This window comes from Microchirus variegatus (assembly GCF_963457635.1).
Source record: "Microchirus variegatus genome assembly, chromosome: 11".
Classification (NCBI taxonomy): domain Eukaryota; kingdom Metazoa; phylum Chordata; class Actinopteri; order Pleuronectiformes; family Soleidae; genus Microchirus; species Microchirus variegatus.
In genome coordinates this window covers 18,062,494-18,075,477 of record NC_139812.1, presented here as the reverse complement: position 1 = coordinate 18,075,477, position 12,984 = coordinate 18,062,494, and the positions used below count along the sequence as shown (strand labels likewise).

Sequence of the window (12,984 nt, the reverse complement as noted above, 5' to 3'; positions counted from 1 at the left end):
CCAACATGTCCGAAGAAAGCCAAGTCATGAGAATAATCTCCAAAAGAGAACAGAACAGGAGTCGCAGCGTAACTTTAGTCTCAAAGGAATCGCACTCGGTTGCCACGATCACCAAACACATGGCTTGAAAAATGAAATTCTGGGACACTGCAGCTCCATTAAAACCTCGCCACCAGCACCAGTGGCTCCATCTTCTACTTTCTCACGAAGAACAGCAGTCCAGTTCTGTTAATATTTGACTTTTTCTCCCCAGTACACCCAGTGCAAATATGCAGTGCCCAGGCCCAGAATTAGGTTTAGCAGAGAATTAAGTGCCCTGAGGTCAGTATCACAATTTAATATTACTCTATTTCAGAAATAAAAGCTAATTGTTGCTATCACAACATCTCTTATATCAACCCAAACTGTAAACAAGAATTATAATGAGCAGGAAAACAGAGAGGGCATGATTCAATTTTCCGAAAAAGGGGAGCTTCACTTTCTTTTATTTGTACATTACGCAGCTATGTGACCTTAAAAGTAACAGCTCCATAATAATTTTGAAATCATAACGATTTGCAATAAGGAATATGTTGCTGCTTTCATTTCCACTCTGCGCCCTGAAAGTGTGTCTTTGTTGCACTACGCAGCTGTATGAGAAGGCGCGATCTCACGCGGTGTTTATGATTCAATGATAGATAATGGCTTCAAACGTGCAGTTTGTAAGAATTAAGAGACGTGTAACGGCGAGGCTGTAGATTGTAGCAATCTTCTCCACACACTCTTCTCTTTCCCCAAAGCAAGGCCCTCGTCTAAAGTACATAAAACAATTTTTATTTTAAATTATTCACTCATACCAACACACGCACGGGTAGTATCTTCACTTTCTGCCAATAAATCCAATAAATGTTACACGATTGACCTTTAATTGCGAGAATCAGCAGCAGCCATCTCTGACATCCAGCAATAAAACATCACATGGACTTTTGAACATACACTGTGCTGCTGTGTCTCAGTGCAGTTACTGGGGCTCCAGAATCAGAGCTGCGGTGAAGTGATTGATGAGCTTTGTTTTCTGCATGTGAAAACAGCTAAAATGTTTCAGAACTGTGAGCCCTCTCTGATTAATTAGGATGCAGCAGACGCTGGCTGTTGCTCGGCAGTGGATGCTCAGGCTTGCTTTAACATTTATTATTTCTTATAACACAGTTAGTCTTACTCACTGGATGTAGCTCGTGGGTATGAGTCTCCCATTGGGTGCCTAATTTAGGTGGCACATCCGGCTTATTTTCAGAAGAGAGAAAAAAAAAGGAAAAGAAGGAAAAAAAATCCCCCCCTTTGCCGCAGGTTACAATATGAGCCAACTCTCTGATCTTGCATACTACATGCCGCAGATTGTTACTGAAAGATGCGATTTCACAGTCATCATACATCTTTTAGCTTTTTAAGTAATTTTTCTTTCATGTGAATTATAGGCAATTTTTGAAAATAGCAATGGGGAAAATGTTCCACCAACAACAAGTTTGTGACCCAGGCTGTTTCTGGCAGGGACTAGACTGCCTGTGACGACTGTGATTAGATGAAATACATTCAAATAAGTCTGAATGTTTTCTTTGTTCCACGATCACAAAACACATTATGTATGCTCAGATTAATTATCTTAACTTCCAACATTGTGCATTCATTTATTCGGTAACGCTTTCTTTTACAGTCCTCTAATTACCAGGTATTTACCTGGTAAATTCATAGTAACACAAAAGTGTTACTAGGTAATTACCAATGGTAATAAGAAAGTAAATACAGTGAAACTGTTGCCAAAATACTGGGTAATGCACAGTAATGTACTCAGTAAGTAAATTAAAACTGTACTGGAAAAGAAAGCCAAGCTTGTTTCCATGTAATTACCATGTTCTTACACACATAGTTAGGGTTAGGGTTAGGTTACCCCTTGGGTAAATAGCTGGTAATTAGGGGACTGTAGGTACCTGCTTATTACCCGTTTATAACCCAATAATACACTAAAATTTACCATATAGATACCAGGTGAATACCCGGCATTTAGGCCATAGTTTCGCTGTACTTACCTTCGTATTAACAGCAGTAATTACACAATAACACACTATAATTTACTATATAGTTACCAGGTAAATGCCCAGTATTTTGGCAACAGTTTCACTGCATTTACTTTCTTATTACCATTGGTAATTACCTAGTAACACTGTTGTGTTACCATGAATTTACCAGGTAAATACATGGTAATTAGGGGACTGTGAAAGAAAGCGTTACCATTTATTCTTATCATGACCATCAACAAGTATGTAAATATCTCCTATATATTAAAATGCAGTATGGCAGCATTATATGTGACTGACTTGACTTGACATAAAATAGTCACACCTTTGCTCATAGGTGAGATATTCCTTCACTGTCACTAAGCAACAACTAAAATGAAATATTTTATTTGAGAAAAGCCGGGAAAAGAGAAGATAATCCTTCATTAGTGCCACAAAAGGGAAATTTACGAAGCATGTAGAAGCAGCCAACAAATTTCCTGTCGTGATAAATTATGGTACATCACCGTGTGATTATTTCAGCCATGGAATAATGTCACCCAGATTAAAGGTGTGGCTCGGGTACACGTTATTAATGGGTTCAGGTCATCAGCACGGCTATAACGCAGCTCCTTCAGATGTAGGCTAAGTGTTCGAGGGACACATCTGGGAAATTAACTGTTTTGTTGGTGGAGTTAAAGACGTATGATAACATCAGCCTATGTGAGCACTTCATGGAAACACACGAGGAGTTAAACAAGAAACACCATCCTGCATTTTAATGGGCAATTCTTATTGATAGAATATATTAACTGTCCTAAACACCTGCTGTTTTGGCATCAGCAGACGTGATTGCATGTCTGTTTTAATAATAGAAATCGTTATTGTAAAAAGTACAAAAAGAAAGCTGACCCAAAGCACAAACAATAATTACAGACACAATCCCATGGGTACAAGTAAGAGCAGACATTTTCTAAAAGAACATGACAAGAAACATTCATCAGATGATTTCATAAGAAAGGGCTCGCTATCTGACATTAGAAGTATTGATTCGGTGAATCAAAGAGATTCGAAAAACCATTTTGAGAAACGCACGGGTATTAGGATAACAAAAAAAAACTGATATGAGAAGGCCAACGCTTTGAGTGAAAACACTCTTGACAAATGTATTTGCTCTCGGCCACCGTCTTGTAGTGGTCCAAAAATTTCACCTTGCAGCACAGTGCGATTTGCTCATGGCCGTGCCTGTAAATCATAGCAGAAAGAAAATCACTCACACACACACACACACACACACAAAAGTCCCAGAATCCTTTTCAATCGTTGCTAGCTGTGGTTACTAACTGCTTTGAACTCAAGTTTTTAAAGTAAATGCTTCAGCCACCACAGGACACTTTCTTTAAAGCATCAAAGCAGTGCCTATGGGGACAAGGGGCGGGGACAGACATCATCCTGATTCCCTGATCCAACTACTCAACAATAGATACTAAGGTCTAGTTATTGTTCCGCAGCATCTTCAGATAAGCATCTGCACAAGCTGTTGACAGTGACCTCTCTACTCTAAAGAAGAGACATCAATGCAAACAAATTAGCATTTGCAAGATCTTAAATCACGTACATGATTAAAAGCCACTTCATGTTTGTCGTCCCAGCACTCGTACTTTGTGCGCTGGAAATAAAGTTTCATCTCATCTAATCTATTTTAGTCCAAATTATACTGTATGTACAGCTGCCCCCAGCATCAGCCTCTCGTTTCCATCGCAGTCCCCTGGCTGTGCTTCTATTGTAGCGGGTTAGAACGCTCTCATTCTGCAGCTACAATGTGTTAGATTTTCCATGTGTTGGAAAAGCTTAGAAACCACACTTTCACAATCTGTAAATAACTCAAAATGCCTCTCGGGAGACTTGTTCCTGGTTTCTCCATGGCTGGGCACATATGTTTAGTAGATACATGCGTATGGGACTCAAGAAAAACTCTGATATCTATACCCCTTTTTGGAGATTTTAATTTTTAAGTGTCCAAATTAATAATAATATAATGCATGATAAAGAAAAAGGATATCCATGCATAATGCGCCTAATGAGGCGACAGTATATAAAACACATCTTTTCTTTCTTTTCCCCTAATGATAAATTTCCTCTTGGATTTGGGCTGTGTGCGTTGACCTTTACATCTGAGTGAGCATTTCCATACAAAATATAAAACGCGGTTATGCAGAGGTTCTGGTTCTTTTCTCGCGTATAACAACAATTGTTATGTTGGTGTAAAGATAAATTTGCTAAGTGATTGTTGGTTAAAAAAAACAACAACATGAAGGATCACTGGTATTATATTCCCTCTTAGAGTCATAGTTTAGAAACGCAGGGGCTTGTGAAGCCTCCACATGAGAGATTGATATTTCTATATCCCATTTTGTGTACATTTACCTCTGCTTGAAACATTATTGTAGGTCAGCGTTTGTCACCGTTTGCGCGACAAACAACGCTAAGTGCATGGAAGGTGACTAATGCTCGCGGATGAGACCTCGCGAAGCCACACACTGTCTGAACGCTCGGGGGTTTCACTTACATTAGTTGTGTTCCTAATTATTTTTGATTGATTTTATTTCATTCATGGCTCCGTGTGCAGTTTGTCATGGGTTTGTTTAAATGCTACAGTATAGGGACAGAGGCATCGATTAGGGCCCTGACGCCTTTTCTGTGTCCGCAGTACACGGTGTGTGGGAGGAGTGGTCACCGTGGAGCCTGTGCTCATTCACATGTGGCCGAGGGCATCGCACTAGGACTAGGATGTGTGCCCCTCCCCAGCACGGAGGCAGGGCCTGTGATGGACCTGAGACCCAGACTAAGCTTTGCAACATAGCCCTGTGCCCAGGTATAATCTGTCTGCTCTCTCACTCTATCAATAATAAGACTGGAAACAATTATCACTGAAGGCAAGAAGATGAGCAGGACATACGTGATAAAAAAAATCGTCCAAAAAAATGGATCATTTCAGCAGTTGATTTCCTCAGGATAGTAGCAGTTTAACTGACATGCGCTATATAATCATTAATCAATACAATACTGCAGAGGTGAGTTAAAAAGGATGCCATTTTGTGGTGCATTTAAAGTAATAGTGCTCACGCTATAATGCGCTTCAGGAAACCCTGTCAATACTGTGATGCTGACGTCCAAATCACTTACCAGCAGTAGCCTGTGAGTGGTAAGCAGATTAGCGATGATGAGTTTTTTTCCACACAGTAAATGTTAGCTTGGCTCGGCAGGTTAGAGACTCGGTGAAAACCGCTCCGTCCCAGATGGTTCCTGTCTGCACTGACATGGAAGATGGGAGGCAGGCAGGCGGAAAATAGTGTCTGCAGTTTGTGCATTTAACATAGTAATAATCGCAATTTTTAATATGAAATTGTTCTACTGAAACAAACCATGTTTTATTTTCATGTTGCCTCAGGCTGTTTCCCAGAAATATTTTAACCTGTTTAAAACCCAAACCAATTCTGCAAAATCTGCAACTAGTAATGTGATTGTTCTGATTTAATGTGTTATTGGTTTTCAGTCTGAGAGGAAGTAGTGATCTAAATATCTCCTACCATATCTGTCTGCCCTCTTTTCCCTCCACTTGGGACATGCTTGTTGGGTTGTGTTTGGTGCCTCAGTGGATGGACAGTGGCAGGAGTGGAGCTCTTGGAGCGATTGCTCGGTGACCTGTGCCAATGGCACTCAGCAGAGGACCAGGCAGTGCTCAGCAGCCGCCCATGGGGGATCTGAGTGTCGCGGTCACTGGGCAGAAAGCAGAGAGTGCCATAATCCTGACTGCACAGGTAAAATCCTGAGCCTCCTAATTCTATGTCCGGTTTTATGTCTAAATTTAAAACCATGATGTGACGTGTGACGAAGCGCAAACACTCCCCAGTCTTGTGTAGTAATAAACCTTATTAAAATAATGAGCGCCGTAATAACCCACATAAACTAAATGTAAGATTAAATACGGGTTCTGATTTAATTGAGCTGTTCTCCTCTCCCCCTGTAGCAAGAATCAAATCTGCGTCGTAAGAATCAAAAAATAATATTTAAGGCCATGCTATACCAATTGGATTTGTGAAATCCAGTTACACTGATGCATTTCACATGATTTCGGGGTTATCTGTCCAAACTGTCTGTCAACATCATAGATGTATTAGAGGCTTAAAGATGTCAGCTTATGGTCTCCATGCAGCTTTGAATTGACTTGATCATGTGAAGGGCCTGAGCACTCTTCTAATCTCCTGATGCAATTTTCACTGAAGCAGTGTAAAAACTGCTGTTCTTTTTTTTGTCTTACACTGGCATGTGTGCAGCAAAGTGATTCCTCTGCAATTGCTGAAAAATCAGTGGGAATGTTGCGTAACCATGTGAGCCAACCTTATGCTCTCTTGCATGACTAAAGCACTGGTAAATGCTCCTGAATATGTATTTTTAATTTGTGCGCATGGTAATGAGGCAGGGAGATGCCATTGTTTTCCTCACTGTGGGACGATGCATTATACAATTTATTCATTTAATGAGCCCCGACCTTTTTTAGCAATTCTTATTTGTTTCTAAGGTGAGGGATCAAACATTAGTGAGACGACAGTCTAAGCCGCCGTTTAACAAGCGCGATGGGAAAGTATGTGAAACGAAAAACCGCTGAAGATGAAGTCAATGTGGATTCAAGAAAGAGTGAAATACTGTACATCTTTGACTTAAAAAAAAACAAAAAAAACTAGTGATTACAATGAAGGCTGGACCAGAACTGTGAATCACAATGGAGGAACTTCTTTAGCCCGTGCTTGCACATTGAGCTCTTTGAAACACACGCGAGAGATCAGCATCTTCTGGGTCTTGTAGATCGCTAAACCCCGGCAGAACACGGACCGTTTCTGTTGTCTCCTCCTCTTGTGGAAGCGGATCTGACAGAGGTTAGTTGTAGGACATGAAACACCTTCACACGTGTGAAGTAGGGGGTAAGTGGAGGTTCAAATGAGTGTAGAGTGTGTTTCTTGCTCACTGGGTTGTTGTACCTCTCTCTGCTCAGACAAGGGCATGTGATTTACTACATTGCTAAAGGGGCCACATCTGTTTTTTGTCTAATGCACGATTTAACAGTGTTCATTACAAGGACATAAAACATGCGGCCCTGTTTTTGAAAACTTCAGCATTAACGTGTTTTAATATTTAAGCGAGGCAAATAATCACCACTCAGAGATCACCTTCTCTACTTATAAAGCTCACAGTCTCTTAATTATTCAACGATATCCTGTGCAGTTTTGTGATATTAACAACACACTGCAACCTAATTGAAAGCCTAAATGGTATTTGATAAAACACAAATGTTATCCAATATTCTGCGATACTCATTTGCTAATTGTATGCGTCTGAAAGCATCTGCTTCTAACTGAGAGTGATTTTTGTTTCAGCTAATGGCCAGTGGAATCCTTGGGGCCCGTGGAGCGGCTGCTCAAAGTCGTGCGATGGCGGATGGCAGAGGCGAGCGCGAGTGTGTCAGGGGGCCGCAGTGACTGGTCATCAGTGCGACGGCACCGGAGAGGAAGTCCGAAAGTGCAGCGACCAACGCTGTCCAGGTGAGCCAAAGGATAATGAGACTTAAATCTGAGTGGCCAGAGGGGAAGCCAATTCAAAGTGGGGAGATAATTATCGGAGTGAAGGACATGTCTTGTCACACACACAAGATCATTTCAAACAGAGGCTCAGGAGGAGATGCAGATAAGTGGATTCAGAAGAGGGGGTGAATGAGTATGGATTTATTCCAATAAACCAAGAAAAAAATAGATACTGCTGATGGGACATACTGGGTTTTTTCGCAAATACCACTAAAGCTTACTGTGCACATTTCAACATCATCCCTTTTGCTTTTTTTTTTTTTTTTTAACCTATTATTTTATGAATTCTGATGACGATTATTAGCATTATTATGTAGTACTCCTAGTGAATTGAAGATGAGGAAGCATCTTATGACAATGTCAAGATCACATTTTGCCAACCTTGATTTCGATTCCTCCTCGAATGTAATGTGAGGAAATTGTTGCATCATGTTGTGAATGCCGGGAAGCTCTCGCACCGAGGTGATTTCCACTTTGCTTTTCAGCACCATATGAGATTTGCCCTGAGGACTATGCAGTGTCAATGGTGTGGCGACGGACACCTTCAGGAGAACTGGCCTTTAATAGATGCCCGTCCAATGCTACAGGTGAGCTCAATCTTTTTATTTTATTTATTCAAGACTCATTTAAGAACATTGGAATCAGAATGTTGGTCAACTATAATACGATTGACCGACCATAAGTGTAACTTATTTTCAAGGACTGGCTTTGAATCACTATAATGTGTGACCAAGTGCTACTATTACTTTGCAGTAGTAGAATGTCACTGGAAATGTACACACATATGATGGTAATTTGGCTTCATTATGTGGCTTTTTGCCACAATAGATATTGTGGGAGTTAACTAGCATTTGGCTGCCAAATCAACGCATGGTACCAAAAAGGAGATACAGCAGTTTGTATTTGCAATTCACTACAAAACCTGTCAGTGCACAGCTGGTCTACTGGATGGAAAAAAAATATATATATTTCTGTGAACAAAAGCACACTTAGCTTTGTTTTCAGTCAGAAAACAGAAGCTTTAATGTGTGCATGGAGAGAAGAGCATGAGAGCAGAGGGTGAAAGTTCAGGATGAGACCAAAAAAAAAGAAGAAAAGAAGGGATGAGGAGGCCACGCAACAAAGTGAGATTCAATCTATGGCAACGCTACAGTGACATGTTCCGATTGTGCTCAGTGAAGGTCAGCTTTGCAGACAAACACAGCAGGACAATGGCTCGGTGCCGGGTGTTAATGTTACATGTTGATCCCACACGCTAAGCTGTTGTAAAACTTCTGCTATGAATTGACATTTCTCTCCCACCACCATAAAACGTCTAACTGGTAAATGAGTCGCTGCAGCAAACACACTGTCATTCACAGATGGCTTACCTGCGGCAAAGTTATGGCGAGGAAGATTTATTGTTATGACATTAGCTTTCTGACTTGACATTAGTTTTATGGCTAATAACTGCTCAGCACTACAAAGCTATTCCAAGCTGGCACTGAGGACTTTTTGTGTTTTTCCTTCTACTCCGTGTATTGCAGTTGGAAATGTAACACCTTTACTGATTAACAATTTGATTTACACCAAAAAGGTTCTTCAGGTCACTGTGAGACACTTTCATACAGCTCAACTAATTACTTTTCTTTGCGAAGAGATATCATATATATTAATTAAATTCACTATATTCGAAGCACAAAACAAAAGCCGTATGCGTGAGATAATATGCAGCTAAATGTGGATCCTGTCACACCCAATGCTTTCTGTATACTATTGTTTTTGAGTCATTTAATAATGAACATATAATGCACAGCATTGAGAAGCAGGGCCTTTAAATCGGACGTAGACCTAAAGTTCCAATGAACGCTGTTTTTTAGTGTGTATCTGCATCATTACCTTGTTTAAGAAGCCCTGAAGGTTCTAAACAAACAGTTCAGCCACTGATGAGAACGCTGTGTTTTATTGTAATCTCGGGCTCAGCGAGATCTCTGAAAAAACCCGGTCCGGTTACATAAACAGTGGTTCTCCTGAACAGCAGATCGTCCTGGTCCACACTAGGCACTAGTCCGGGCACATCCAGTGGCGTACATTGAACCGCAGAAGAAGAATAACGTCCGTTGTGGAGGTGTTTCACGAGCGACAGTGTCTTCTGACTCTGGGTCTGACTCCGGGTCAAAGTCGTAAAAGGGACTGCGGCGGGGAGTCGTGAAGAAGCTATTTTTAAACCTTGTTAAAACAATGTTTTGATAATGAGTAGCAGTGCATCCACCGTTCCAGAGGGGGGAGCTGCACCTCTGAGAGCGGGTGTGTTGAATATGTCACTTCCGGGTATTGGCCATTCACAACACACTCTGTCTTCTGGGGGTGAGAGTTGATTCTGAAATATCGCAGCTGGGGAACAGCGTCAGAAAAGAGGATTTCTATCAGCTCTTTTACAGCAACTAGGAGGTTTTTGACCATAAAAACAAGTTAATGTATGTAAGTAGACCTCCATAACTGACATATTATGTGCAACAGGACCACTCTATGTGAGCTTTAATGTCGAAGCAATATCATGATGAAAGGGTAAAATAATGTTTTACTACATGAAACATCCTCCCTGACAAAGCTGGTACGAACCACTACACAAAAAGACCATGATGGACAACAGATCAGGTCAGGTCAAGTTTATTTCTAAAGCCATTAATCACAGTTCCGGTGTCAGCAGGTTTCACAAAGCTCACATTATGAAAGTATAAAGCAAAACAACACCTCCCAACCTTTAACCTGTAATTAGATTAAGGTCAAAACCGGCAGAAACCTTTCCATGAAAGAAACGTGTAGCGAGACCAAGCGCCTCACGTTCAGACCTTCCCCTTTCGAGGACAGTTCAGACGTGTAATGGCTGCTGAGAGCGGGTAAACAGAGATTAAATATTGATCAGCAAAAGCGGCGTGACAAAACGTGCGACACGGACGCAGTCAGACTGCTCGGGGTAAAAACGTTCAAATGGGTTCGAGGCGGTCGGTGCCTCAATCGGAGGCGTCATCAAGGTCGTCGCGAGAACAGCGACCCAGTTCCAGGGTTATTGTGGAACGACAACTGCCACCAGAGGCAAGAGAGAGTGGAGAGGATATACGGCAGATTCATTTACTAACCCTGCATCACTCACTCAAACACAGCAGCATACGCCTGTCGACATAGATGGTTAAGAACAACAACAGCTTTGTGTTTTAGTTTGTTCGTTTTTCAAGCCGTTTTAAGTAGTGATTCAAAATTTCAAACCGTTATATTGTATGATTTTTTTCTTGCACACTTTTTACAAATATATTGATTTCAGATGACGGTCGTGTTTCGTTTCTAGTAAAAGCCTCAACTCAAAAGTGATCAGTTAAGTGTTTGAGTCACCAAACTGCAAGAGGGAGAAATCAAAGAAAGTGAAACACAAATTTAAAAAAAAATTAAAAATATTAGAGGGTTCGAGATCAATCGAAATTATTATGTGTTCTCTTGCAAATAACAGCCTCCTTTAAATTGAAAGTGGTAACGTGGCTCACATACTATTATGTTCCGTTATTACTGAGACAATGCAAGGTATTGATTTTTACATTTTTTTTTGTAAAAAAAAAAAAAAAAAAAAACGAGGAAAGAATATGGATTGGATAATACAAAGGCCACAAAAATCTATCTTTTAATCTATTATTTCTTAGGTAGAAAATGCTTTTTTAGACTTTTTGTCTTTGAGATGACGAACAAAACTTTAGGAGACCATAAAACTGGACAGCGACAGGTCATTGTCTGTGGAGCGCAGCCTTGGTTTTGATCACCTCTCCGCTGATCTATAGATATGTCATCGTCGACCTACTCTACATACATCACAGGTGATGCGAGGACAAACGACAGATTGACAGGCGAGAATTCCCGGTCAAAGCTGTGTTTTCCATCCCTGACCTTGTTTGAACCCACTGGTGACACAGATCGAAGCCAAGAGGAAGAAAAAGGTTTATCCCATAGAGAGAAATATGAAACTAAATAAGACAGGATGTTAACTTCATTCATTCATTTTCTACAGCTTTATCCTCCACATGAGGGTTGCGGGTCATCAAATCCCTGCTATCGCCAGTCCATCACAGGGTCACAGAGACAAACAACCATTCACTCTCACACTCACACCTACGGTCAATTTACAGTGTCCAATTTGCTTAATCCCCAAATCTGTTAAATTAGCTAAACTGATCATGAAGGGATGTTTTGTGTAATCCCTCTCCAGTGAGCATAGGTTATTCTTAATAACGTTTCCCAAGAAATGCTTATGGACACTTTCTGGCTGCAAGTGCGGCGCTAGGTTTTGTTTTACACAGCTAATATATCTCAACCACATTTCTTTTGCTATAAAATCATGAATTTTCTGAGCAAAACTGTTGTGCAAACATAAAAGTGCGCACTGGCCCGTGCATTTCACTTTAAAATGATTGTGGCCTCGGGAAATGTGTACCTTCTAGTACTGCTGATTTCACATTAAAATGGCATCAGAGAGTATAATACCGAAATGAAAGCAGACTACAGGTCATTTGAGGGCTAAATAACTCATTTGAAAAAAAGAAGACGGAGAAGCCTTTCGGTATCTATTGAATTAAACTCATCTTCCAAGTCAATACACAAACAAGATCCACATTTCTCATTTGAGTGGCTTCCATGTTTATTAGTTTAAAGCAGTTGTTGACTGCAGCCTCTTCTTGTTTGTTCTGTGTTTTTTTTTTTTTTTGCCACCTCCCGGCTTTAAGCACAGTGTCTCTTTTGGTCGACAGTAACCTTTGAGAATGTCGGCGCCAGAAAAACTGAACTGAATCCCCAATTCTTCTGCATCAAGCCATCATAAAATATACCTTTTCACACTGTTTTTTAGAGCCAGAGAGAAGATGGAATACAGATGTGAAAGTATACTTTTGAGTGCTAAACAAAGGGGGGGGGGGCGTGCAGAGTTTGGAAGCAGATAAATGCACAGTGCAGTGTGAAGCCTCTCCTGCTGTCTCACGGTGCTGCATGCCCTTCTGGCATATAGCGATGTTTTGTGTACACTCATGCCTTTAAGTGCATAGCGCCATGCAGTAGCAGAGGAGAAGGTGGGCGTAAGAGGTGTGGTTTCAGAATCTTCCTGTCTAACAAGACATAGAAGAGAGTTTATGTGAAGCACAAACATGCCTGGGGAATTGTTTTGTACCGTGGGAGTTTTCCTCAGGGTGTCAAGCACCTGTGTTGGAGCGGTGGGGAGTGATGCGTGAAGTGCACTCCACCAGGTCGACAGCAGGGTAGATGCAACGTTGGACCTCTACGTGAGGAGATGTGTGGAAGGA

General features: G+C 41.0%; 1 protein-coding gene across 2 annotated transcripts in view; it reads left to right on the top strand.

Annotated features, from left to right (window-relative positions):
* Window positions 1-12,984, top strand: part of adgrb3 (adhesion G protein-coupled receptor B3) — a gene marked incomplete at both ends in the record, with an annotated part of 103,807 nt that overhangs the window by 43,449 nt on the left and 47,374 nt on the right. For both annotated transcript variants that reach the window (XM_083897923.1, XM_083897922.1), the window contains 4 exons: window positions 4,741-4,905; window positions 5,687-5,851; window positions 7,466-7,630; window positions 8,155-8,256. In XM_083897923.1, the coding sequence (XP_083754049.1) occupies window positions 4,741-4,905; window positions 5,687-5,851; window positions 7,466-7,630; window positions 8,155-8,256 (597 nt within the window). The remainder of the gene's footprint in view (window positions 1-4,740; window positions 4,906-5,686; window positions 5,852-7,465; window positions 7,631-8,154; window positions 8,257-12,984) is intronic.